Raw genomic sequence first — 12,582 nt, forward strand, 5'->3', positions numbered from 1 at the left:
CATTTTGTTAAGTAGCAGGACACATATGTTCAATGGAAGCCGATTCATAATGACCTATGTAAACGTGTAATCTTGACTTGTGTGACAATATAAATCTACATGAGCCTCATACATACTAAGATTTGATGTGAAAGTGTCTACAAACATTGACCACCAAGTTTCTGTTGTTTTTCCCATAAATTACAGAAAAAGACCAAAAGAAGACCTTTGGTATACCTTTAAGTTTCCTGTTTACATATTAAGCAACACTGTAAGATAGCATGTCCTGTTTAAAGTATGGAGCCTGACAATCTACGGTGTTTTCTCCAAAGGATTTATTTAAGAATATGTTCAAATATCACAAGAGTGTGCATTGTTACATGCTAGATTATAAATGGTGAAACTGGGAATGAGTTACAAGTACAGGGAATTAGAGGCCATGCTTTATTCTCTCATTCTTTGAATGTAGTTTCTCCAAAAGACTACATTTCTTTGTGCATATATACCACCCTTTTCCATTGCATGTCCAAGCTTGCGTTATAAGCAACAATTATTGTTAATTCCTTTTTACCATTGCTATATGACCTCTGCACGTAACTCAACGCTTCTGCTTCTTGCAAATCTGCCAACCACAGTTGAACCTCTCATGTCAATGTGAAAACCACAAGTTCAAGTGCCATTGGACACCTGAGGTTTACTCTATACTAACAGTCGTTCCTTGTACAGCTAGCATTCCTTCCATAGCTTTAATAGTTGTCCACACTCATGCTCGTTCTGTCCCTCACTCTTCAAAGTTACCACTGCCACATGGAAGCCAGCCAAGCAAATACGCACCATTGAAGACTATGTGGTGGAGGCTGAGTCTGCAGAGGGTACATATCATCCTTTCATCTTCTCCTGCTTTATCTATCTTTTGCTTCCTTAAATCTGTCTTTTCATTCATAACGTTATACACCTACCATTTCTTCTTTATCGTTTTAAATCTGCACACTGCTTGAATGTGTGTTTTCCTTTACATACCTTTGTTGTTTACTTTAAACAAATGTCAGGCTATTTGTTGTTGTCTTTGTAACTGTTTGTCTCAGTACATGCAGTCGTTTTTGTATGCCTTTTCTGTGCGGTTATTTGTTTGTGTGCCTTTGACAGGATAATGCTTTGTTTAGATTCCTCCAATAGTTGTGTTTCCACCTTTCAATGCATGTTTGTTTTTGTATATGCTGTCCTCTTTTCTCTCTTCTCCTTTGCTTTTTAAAGCTCTAATCTAAACACTTTACAATGTCTGTATTCCTTTTTAATACTTTTGATTAATAATAAGCACTCCTCCTTTGTTTCCGAAAAACAGTCAGCGCTGCCAAAGTTGAGGGTAATGTCCTCTGTGCCATTTCTTTTGGACAGTTTCCCATGCTTGTTTCTCGTTTCTTTCCAGTCTTATTCACAATCTTTTCTTTGTGCTTCTTTATCTTTATTTTAAAAAGCTTCTTAGAACTGTCCCCTCCACCCCCATTGCTTAACTTGCATGTATTTCATTAAACATTGTGCATACACCACTGCTGCAAAACAAAAGTTATCTTTCGCTTCAAAATATGAGAAGAAATGTTCTGAACAGTCTGTTCCTAAATTTTTATCTTTATTGTAACTAAAGATGCAAGGTTTGTTTTGTATAAGGCATAACAGATCTAGTTTTGCAAGATAACACTCACAGCTCATCTGCATAACTCGTATCGTTCATGCTATACATGTAGCAGCAAGATAGCAACACTGTTTTAAATCATAATGTGCAAATTGTTGCAAAATGATGCCTTGATGAGAATGCCTCATCCTTTGTTGTAAAGTGGAAAATAAAAGAAACAGTCCCAAATATAGTTTGCTTCAAAATATGGTGCAGAAAGTTTAAAGTAGCAATCTTTTATAACAAAAAACGCCATTTTCGAACATTTTAATCACTTCACTACTAACATGCTTTACACTCATCTCTATTGCATCTTTAATCTTTGTTACATCTGCACTCTAATACATTTCTGGCTAATATCAACTTATTCGCTCTTGAGTTTTTCTCTTTAACAAAGTCAACCATCTGGGCTGTACATCAGCAGCATTCCATGGGGACATCTTCAGTCAGAATTCAGTCTTAAACAGTCAAACCTGTACATGTGACCACCTCTACATAAGGACCACCTGGCCAATCTGGCCACTTTTTGGTTATTCCTTAGATGATTTCTCCCATGGATACAAACATGAAGAACTCTGTCTATAGTGACCACCTGTCTATATTATTATATTGGTCTCCTGAGTGGTCTTCTTGGGCAGTTTTGACTGTTGTTTACAGCTTAACTGTTTCAGTAACTAACATCTGTCCCACTGCTGTTTATGTCCTTCAGAAGCTATGGAGGCCCAGGACAAAATCACTGGTACTGTCTGTCATTCTGTGTCATTCCTTTCTTCTGTCTCTCTTTCTGTCCATCCTGTTTATGTTCATATGTATATACCCAGTGGTGATAATATGACTCACCTCTGGGTTATTTGCTGTGGAATATTTTGTTGGTATCTACTCTCTCTTTCCTCTCGCTTTAAAAGTTTGTTGTTCTTGTCTATATTTTTGTCCTTTCTGTTATTAGCATAACAGCATACATGTACACAAACAACTTATTTCATGTAAACTTAGCAACTGTGTCTATGAGCTGTTAAGCACCTACATCCGAGCTCTCTCTTTGTTCCAACACTTTCATTTTCTTGTGCCAACACTTTCATTTTGTGGCCTACAGAGATGGATATGGAGTATGAACGCAGGAGAGGCGATGGTCTCTCGTACGAGTACGACCCTGAGAAATATTCCCACCACTACTGGTCCAAGACCACAAGTAAATAAAGCAAACAATCCATAACTCCATCAGTGCACTGATAAATAGCACGATGAAAGGAGAATTAGATAAAATGTGTGGTTTTTAAAGTTCAGTGACTCGAGGTGTTGTGGCCAACTGTCTGGTATAACTTGATTGAATGAAGAAAGATATACATATATAGCATGGTATCAAAACTGATACTAAGAGATCTAGTATGATACAGTTCTTTGATTTGTTTGAAATGCAAGTCTCCACGATAGAGCTTGTTGTGTATGAACAATGCAGTTGGATATGCCATATGGTTAGTACTGAGTAGAGTCTACAGTCCTGCTTGAAAGTTAATTGCATCTCATACCTATTTCTATGCTGGTTTAAGAAGAATGCCTTTCTTGGGTTGTCTGGTTTGCTTGCCCACATGGATGGGAACCAAGGGCCTGGGATTAGAGTTAAAAAGCATCACTATTTTCCAGTCATAAACTTCCTTATTTTTGGCTATATTTTCCACATATTTATTTATGTTACATATTCTAATGCATCATTGCATCTTGCCGGCATGGAAGCATCCCACGTTTCCTTCATTGCTTTATCTTTTTTTCATTCTCACATTCTGTTCTTCCCACCTTCCCATCAAGATGAACTTGGCGGAGTCGGTAAGTCGCCCATCTCTCCGCTCTGTTTAATTTTTCTGTCAATCACAACTTTTGTTGCTTCGCTCTTTATTTTCTCTTCTTCTTACTGTGTTAAGGCCACACCAATGTATTTCCTTGTTTGTCAGACGTTTTAAACTTGAAAATTAAATTAGGCCAAAATTGAAACAGAGAGCTGGGAGGAAAACATGAATCCGACTTTTTTACTCCCTAAAACTATGTGTGTCAGGAAACAGACTATCCCCTCAGACTCTGTTGTTTTTATGTTGATCTTCAAGTACAGCATAATTTTAGATTTTAGAACCAACAAATTAGATTTGTGTGGCCTAATTGTTACACAAAGAAAGGAGATATTTCCAACAGTCGACAAAAGTTATGCTCACGTTCATTTTCTCTGCACATTTTCACACTGCTCCGTCACCCCTTCAGTTACCACCTCCGGCATGAAGTACCGCAAGATCGAGGACTTCCTCAACCTCAATGCTGACTGTACGTGTTCTCACCTTCCATGCCACACTCTTCTTTATATGTTTTAAGAGCCTGTCACACATTCAGGACCTTCCCATGACTTTGCTCTCAACCACTCCCTTACAGTGGGTAGCTGGGATGGGAATAGCCTTGAATCTATCCTATTCTAGCTCGAGTTTGCTCCTCTGGTGCACACAATGTTTTAAAACTAGTAGGCAACCTCGCCAACCAACTCCCAACTACAGTTGACCTTGGTCATGACTTATAAATCCCAACCATTGGCTGGAGAAAGTCAGCAGGCCATGGTTTGCTCTGTGTGACAGGAGCTTCAGTTGGCTTTTAATTTGTCTGCATGAAAACTGTGCTGCACATTTTCCACTTTTGCCCATTTCTTTCATTCTGTTGCTTCTCTTCTCTCCTTCACCATTCTGCTTCTTTCCTTCCCTCCTTCCACACATGCCATTTGACCCATGACCCGACAGTAATCTACAGTACAGAGAATGAGTCGACCAGAGAGAGTGCCTCCGAGTCGTCCGGCATGTGGGATTACGATCCCGACAAGTACTGGAAAGCCAGGGGTAAACTTCGCCTTCATTCCTTCCATCAGATCTTGCATCTGTCTTCCATAATGTCTCTTCTTATTTGTATAAGCTTTATTTTCAACTCTTGTAATTCTGCCGTGAACACTAAGACTGCTACATTAAAAAGAAAAGTGGTGAATTTAAACAGGTCTACTGATGCATGCATGCAGTATCAGTAATCCCTGAGGTTTGCACACTTCAGATATACAGGTGTTCAAGACATTCCAGGGAAAACCTTGACAACACCATTTTCAAATGTGGTGGTGTTAGGGTACCTGGCAGAATTATGAGACTTAACATTAAAGCTCTGCTTTCATTTAACTTTCTCTTAGAACATTTTGTGATTCCCTTTATTTATTGTACTGCTTGCCTTGTGTGATACTCCTACGGTTTGCATGGCATCTGTCTTGTGTGTATCATTCACCTTATATCTCCTTATGTCTATTCTGTTATATCATTTCTACTCTCATTTCTGGTCATTATTCATCTCTTCTCCCTCTCTTCATCTGTTCTTCCTGTCACTTCTCCACCGTCGCGATCTCTTATTCACACATGACAGGATACAGAATCTCTGCAGAACAACGTAAGTTGGTGTTCTGTGTGAATACAAAATGTGGGGCTTGGCACTGTAGATAAATACTCAAGTTTAAGAGCATTCCTGTTCTGACAGTTAACTAAATTATTATACTTAAAGGTCATTCAAATAATGGTAGATTCATAATTAAGGATGTCCCTATAGGTCAACTTGTAACAGCTTCACAGTTGAGCTCCTGGTTTCAACTTGTTGCTAAACCATCTTTTGACCTTGACCGTACAGTGCTTATTAATTCAGATACACTATAAAGTTAAAGTTGCAACCGAAGCAATGGCCTAGTGGGTAAAAAGAAGGGCTTATAATGCAATGAGGAAAAATCTTTTGATATTGCTTCAAGGTTGATACAACTGCTAAGAAGCAGTGCAATCCAAACTTGCCAAGAGGCAAGAATGGGTGTATCATGTCATGTGGTGGATTACCAGTTATGGAGTACATGTTATGGAGTCTTCACTACTTGGTTACCGCTATTGACATACATGTATTGATCTGAGACAAATATTCAGATTCCACATCAGTTCCCTTAAGTTGAGGGAAATTTCTCATTGGTGTCATGAGTAACTCAAAGATTCAGAAAGGCTAGGTGGCAAGGTGGTCTTTGGGTTAATTAGGCTTGTTGATTTAGGATCTGATGTAAAGTAATGGTTCTGGCCTGGGTTCAAATCCATAGCAGCTATAGTAGGCACCAATGTTGTGCCCTTGGGAAGGGAACTTATTTCCCCACTCTTCTAACAAAGGTGTAAAACTTTGTTTTTGGACGTCCTCTTGGATGGGACATAAGTCCGGAGGTACCATGTTTGAGGAGAGCCACACCTGGAGCATGTTAAAGAACCCACCACACTTATCGGAAAGAGTATGGGTCCATCCCAGTGTTAGTGGATGGTGTAACGCCCGAAGGCAGTTCACCGGTAATGCAGAAAAGAAGAAAAAGATTTACAAATGAAATTTCCCTCCCCACCTAGGCTACCAGCAGGTCAGGCTGAAGCCAGGCAAGATTGAGGACTACGACCCCATGACCCATCCTGATGCACAGCAGCCCAAGTTTGAGGTATGTTCGCTTGTCTTACAACAGCATACTTCTGTTGAAAGATTTACCAATAATTGCAATCCTTTGCCACACCAAAACAATTGGTTCACAAATTTTACAAAAAATTATTTTTTGCTTTAAGTTTTCAACTAGGAAAGCAGCGAAAACCAAGTCGAAGGACCAGGTTTATGCCTTAGTGCACTCTTTCTTGCTCTTTCTCTCTCTCTCTCTCTTTTAGACTGACTGACTGAGAGAAAGAGAGAGCACTCAGTTAAATGAAATGAATACAGTCATTTTCAAGTTTCTTTGCTTATATGTTGTCCACTTGTAATAGTTAGAGAACCAAGGAAATGAATTTGTGTGGTCTTATAACTCTGCAACTTTGCCACAATATAACTACTACAACTACTACAATATGTGTTCTATTCTTTCACTAAGCTGCAGCTGTAATTCATCCTGGGAATCCTTGTGCAATATTTAAAATCTATGCTACCACAGTGACTACAAAACGTGTATCTGAAATATGTGTAGCTCCTTGCAGTCTTTCCAGTGTTGTAATTTCGTTGTTGATGAAATAACATTATAAGAAGTCTTCCCTTGTTATATGGCTTGTCACTGTGTTCTATTCTTTGTTTGCTTGCAGCAGAAAGTGATTAAAAATATGTTGACAGCTTTCTTTTCTATGTACAAAAATATAAGCTTGCCTCTTGTCTTAAGCCTGTCACACACTCAAGACATTCCCACCCATGACTTTGCTCCTCGCCACTCCCCAAACATTGTAGCCACTGGGCTGGAAGTAACCTGGAATCTATCCTGTTCTAGTTCACTTTTTTGGTCGTATCCAAGCAGAGTATGACTTTCCCAAGTTTGACTTTTCAAAATCTAGACTTTAAAGACTAGTTAGCCAACCAACTCCCAACCACAGATGACCTTGCTCATGTCTAACTCCCAACTATGGTCTGAAGAAAGTCAGGAAGCCATGGTCTTCTATGTGGGACAGGTTTAAATGCACCAGGCCTGCTGCTTGTGTGACTAAGTATTGCAGACCCCTGTAGTAGAGTAGTGCTTAACCTGATTGTGCTGCTTTGACTGACTCCTCCTGTAGGCTCCCGCTGCTGTCAGTGAACCAGAGCCAACAATCCAATCAGGGGTACGTATTCTAACAAAAATCTACATGTTATTTCCTACTGATGATACACTCAAAAGCAGAGGCTGTTTTGCAAAACTAAGGATACGTGTTACAGTTACTGTAGTTTTGTAGACTTGAAAAGTCGGTTCAAATGCATTTATCAAAAATTTATGTGGTAAATTGCTAGGTTTAAAAGCAAAGCAGAGTCTGTTTTGCAAAAATAAGGCTATGTGTTACAGTAGTTTTGTAGACTTGAAAAGTTGTTTCAAATGCCTTGATTAAAGATTTATAAGGTAAATTGCTAGGTTTAACTTCCAAAGTGTCAGGTCTGATCAGATGAACAGTATCTGTCATACGCAATACTTGGAGGTTTAAATGAGCAACGTTTCACGTTTGTATGTACATGTTAGCCTTTGTTGATTACTTTGGGTTGAATACTTTGCCGTTTACTGGAGTTCCAAACATCTGATGATAGCTGTCTAGCATCCAAGATACAATCAAACTGACTTGACACTATTAAGGTTTATTAAGCCTTTTTACTAGTGATCTACAGTTCTACTAGTGATCTAATTGTCAGCTATGGATGTGTGTTTCATGTTTGAATAAGATTGCTTGAACATATCAATGCGCCTATTTGACAAAAGCACTATTCTCTTCTGCAGCAAAACGTGATGCGCGCGGTGTTCGACTACACCGCCGCCGAAGACGACGAGATCAGCTTCGCGGACGGCGACGTCATCGTCAACTGCGTGAAGATCGACGACGGGTGGATGACCGGCACGGTGCAGCGTACCGGCCAGAGCGGGATGCTGCCGGCGAACTACGTGGAACCCATCTCGTAGACTGCAGCACCCAACGCGGATAAAGAAAATCACTCGTCAGATCACAACCTCCTCTCACGTCGTTAAACAACGGATCACAGACAGAGCCATATTAGCATAACACCATCCTTGGCAACGGAAAAAAAGTAACAGTCGAGGCGCTTTTGGTCAGAAGTTCTTACGAGCAGAATTGTAATCTACGAGATAGGTTTTGAGGAATCTATAAAAGCAATGAAGAAACCGTTAAATGTTATTGAAGCAAACAAAAACAACAACAACAAAAAAATGCCAGATGGCGATACCTTTTTCTACATTTAGGGCTGACCACTTCTAGCCTGGAAGAAAACTTCTTGTCTTCCCAGTTTGATGTCTAAATAAGGAGTGACAAGAGTGACACTGTGGCAAAACCTCTTTTTCTGGATTTGATGAATGAGAATGAATGACAGGATTTTACTACATTTTCCTGATGTTTCTGGAATTTGTATTATTTTAAGGACTGGAAAGTATGTGATAGCGTTTCCCCTGAATCGGTCTACTCCGCAGGGTAACCGAACCTCATATTCTGCGAAAGCACTACAAGACTTGTAGACCTATATTGTGTGGATGGGTGTATAACTTAACTTCCAGCCATAGAAGTAGAGGTAGATTGCAGTAACTAGTTTGAAAGCTGAACTTTAAACATGTGCCTTTATATTTGTAGGATGTTAACTTTGAGTTTGGAAATGATTAAATGTTGAATCATTGCAATAGCATTTTATTTATCACTGATCATACGTAGGTGGTTTTGTTCGTTTTTAGTTTACTTTATCACTAAGTTAATGTAACTATCGGCTCTTTGTTAACTTTGAGCTGAAACTAGCAAGTTTGAGAGTTTGTTGTAGAGTGAATGGCAGTGAAACCTCAACTACTGTGCATGTATAGAAAACTATACCTAAGTTAGGGAACTTCTCCCTTGTATCTAACTTGAGGCTTACATAGCAAAAACTTTGTAAGAAACATTTCTAAGTACCGTGCCATACTGTACTGTACCTTTCCCTTGACCAGTTTCCATGGACATTTTGCAGGGAATGTTTTGAGAGAACTTTTTTGGGTGAAACTTGTAAAATTTCTTTCGGCGTGAGCAAAGCTAGGTGAGTGTATCGCACAGAACGGCTGCACACGTTCTATGCCGGTACGCCGCACTCCGAACATGCATGCGTGATGTGTGCCTCGCTTTACCAAAGACTCTGGCGTAGTCTTGCATTGTGATGACATCACCTAACACTCATCTGCACATCTCTAGACAATAAAGTTATATCCCCTGATGTACACCACGGGAGTTGTTTTCTCTGAGTCCTTCTTTCTTAAAGTAGAGATACCACAAGAAGAGAAGAAGAATGATTATCGAACAAGGTTTAAGCTCAAATGAACTTTAAACAACAGTCAGTTAAGCTACTCCACTGGTCGTGACATAGAAGACAGATGTACAGTATTTACAGGTTCGTTGAACCGGGGACATTCCCCAAGCTCATTTCGACAAGCACAATGAACATTGGATCACGGCTTAACGCCTTGTCCTAAATACTACGACCCTTTCCAGTAGCGTGCATGTCGGGTGATCTAGACAGCCAGGATTCGAACTCACGACTTTTATGTTCAGAGCGACTAGCCCCTGGACTACACACATTTAACAGAAAATAACAACAGCGAGCGTACAAAAATTTAACAGATCTTTCAATGTGATCTCGACAGAATTTCAGTGGTCTTTCAATGCCCCTAGCCTGACTAAATCGCACTCTTGTGGCGGCCGGTTCGATGGTTACCGCCCTGGGGGCCATTAACCCCAGCCAGCGAGAGGCTATCAATGACCCCACAATGACCTTCAAGTTCTTCTACTGACCTCTGGATGACCTCTGATGAAGTACAACGTGTGTGTTGTATTCTCTAAGTGTTTCTTGTTTCTGAAATACATTTTATCAGTCATCGCATTCACTACGTATACGATACCGAAAGAAACAGATTATTTCCATCGCTTCCAGTAGCCACAATTACCCTATAGCTTTCAGCAATTAAGCCCCTCTCACTGGACCCGCGGCACGCTGGCGGCGTCGCTGCGTCCTAAACTGAATTACCCTTGACTTTATAATGGGAGTATCATTCAAAACGTACAAGTATGACCAAAAGGACAACAAAACACACAAAGCTTAAAAAGATTCGTTTTTTGTCGATGAAATTCGTTGAGTGCTTTATCAATTCGATCGGCCGCAGCGCGAGGCCGCCAGCGTGCCGCGGGTCCAGTGAGAGGGGGGCTTAACTCCCTCACTCGTCATTATCAGGGCCTAGGGGAGCGAGAGAAAACTCGTGGATGGTAAGCAGGTTTGGGTCAGTCTTAATTGGCGTTTATACAGTTGTTTATTAGACGTTCATTCATCGAAACGATGAGAGAGAAAATACTTTCTTGTCGTTCACTGGAATACACAGTCGCACCAAGGGCACCAAGATCGAGGCTTGAGTTCAAACTACAATCTTATTTCATATTATCGTTACATTGAACAATAACAACGGCCATTCCTTTTTTTAAAGGCTAAAATACTCTTATAAATCCAGCTCAGTTTTCCTACATGATACAAAATTTGCTTAAACAATAAGTTTTGTAAGCGGTCACACGTTTCAGATAGCATCTGTGAAGCTTGCTTGGGGAAGTTTTGAGTTACTTTTGTATTGTGTATTTCATTACCTGGATGTCTATATGATCATGGACTTATCATCTTCGCCGAAAAGGTTATGTTTTGTACAGCATTCGTGTCTGTCAGCACGATAACTCGATAATGCCTGGATAGATTGTCTTCATATTTGATAGGTGGGTAGGTCTTTGTGAGACCTCTCCTAGCATTTGCTATGGCACTGCAGCGGAACTTCCGGTTTTGATATCTCGCGTTCTGAAATGCTATATGTGTAAGCAAGTCCGCTGCACTTCTGTAATGATGTCTGAGGGTAAAGGCAAGGGCTCCGATGATCGTTACGGATCCTTTATTTCAAGTCCTCAGATGACACAATGACACAAGAGAAGGGGATGTCCCTCTCTGGTCCCGGAGACTAGTGGGGTTCCACCTCTGCCCAAATTTGGCGAAACAACTCTAAAATCTAACAATTTGATTGGGCAGCTTCCTGACAGTTTGGTTAAAGTAATGTGTAAACTTGAAACTTTTCCGACGACTTTGTTTGATTGACATGTCCAGACGAAATGCGTGACTAAGCCGCATCCTTTCTAATTAAAATACCATTAGTTTGATGCTTGACCCAGACCCTGGATTAACTTACGATGGGCTCATGTCCTTTGCTTTGGAATCTTCTACAGCAGCCGGAATATTTCAATGTTTGCCAAGAAGAATTTCAATATTCAATCTACCTTGCCAAATTAGTTTAAGGCGTAAGATGGTATCGACAGGTGATTCGAAATACTCAGAAATGAGGAACCGCTTGCTTCCAGTGCATTGCCATCTGTCAGCCATCACGTACTTGACAGTGTGTCCATGGCCTAGCCGTCACTAACCTACCCCCTAACTACGAGTACCGTAACTCTTCACATCTACTGAAGCCTTGGTTCGGCAGTGATTGGTCATTATTGATCCTGAAGAAGGCGACAGTGGTCGTCGAAAATTCGATCCGTGAATACCTTAGTGTTGGAAGAAAGTTTAGCATTGTATTATGATTACTACCAACACAGATGAGCTTTCATTAGAAGCCTTGGTGTGTTCGTGGGCGTACAGCCTTCACAGGTGCAACTCTACTCTAACTATATGTCTAATTTGTGCAACTCAGAGCCGACAGAGGTAGCTAGCCTCGGTTGTCAAGTGCACTCCTGAACGTTACCAGCGGTTCCAAACGTGTAACAGCCATACATTGCGAAGAATCACGAGTGTACAATAATCACTGTAATCATCATTCAATCAATTCATTGTAATCATTATTCAATCTGTCCTTACACATGGTCATGATTTTTGAGTGCCAGACAGCTATTGGGAGGGAGGGAGAGAGAGTAAGTCATGTAGGTTTGGGCCCCCTAGCTGAAATGCTACAATAGCATTCTTTGCTAAGATATGACTTTCATACTTTGAACAACTTGTGTTATTTGGTCAGAAGATTACTAAATGATTAATGCGAATGAGGTCCTTATTTGCATAAAGAATGGGAAACATTTATAATATGGCACTCCTGTCTTTCCTGCGTTAATGTTCCCTTTCAACTACATAAGCCATTTCCATGTTACTTTTTGTGTGTCCTATAAACATCTGGTCCGTATACAATAGTTTCCACTTTATTTAAGGATGTAAAAACTACATGGGAATGTCCAATGATAAGAAATATATCCCAGGGTTTAAAAGTTCTCATTGCCACCTGTTGCAGAGGTAATGCTGCCAACCAATCAGAACAAGCTTTAGAGTTCAAAGGTCACCTGTTTCGCGCCACACGCTGGAAGATGATGTCAGCACTAAACTATCCGTTTTGATATCAATCC

At 40.3% G+C, this 12,582-nt stretch overlaps 1 protein-coding gene across 20 annotated transcripts in view; it reads left to right on the top strand.

The window, feature by feature from the left end:
- LOC136445850 (nebulin-like) overlaps positions 1-9,392 on the top strand; it is a 39,752-nt gene extending 30,360 nt beyond the window's left edge. For 10 of the 20 annotated variants that reach the window (XM_066444040.1, XM_066444033.1, XM_066444025.1 and 7 more), the window contains 3 exons: positions 6,070-6,155; positions 7,240-7,284; positions 7,926-9,392. In XM_066444040.1, coding sequence (XP_066300137.1) covers positions 6,070-6,155; positions 7,240-7,284; positions 7,926-8,105 — 311 coding nt within the window. In that variant the 3' untranslated portion in view covers positions 8,106-9,392. Of the gene's footprint in view, positions 1-773; positions 852-1,321; positions 1,343-2,357; positions 2,388-2,741; positions 3,228-6,069; positions 6,156-7,239; positions 7,285-7,925 lie in introns of those variants that run through there. The other 10 variants (XM_066444039.1, XM_066444024.1, XM_066444034.1 and 7 more) reach the window with 4 other exon arrangements.
- The last annotated feature ends 3,190 nt before the right edge of the window (positions 9,393-12,582 follow it).

This window comes from Branchiostoma lanceolatum, chromosome 12 (assembly GCF_035083965.1).
Source record: "Branchiostoma lanceolatum isolate klBraLanc5 chromosome 12, klBraLanc5.hap2, whole genome shotgun sequence".
Lineage (NCBI taxonomy): Eukaryota > Metazoa > Chordata > Leptocardii > Amphioxiformes > Branchiostomatidae > Branchiostoma > Branchiostoma lanceolatum.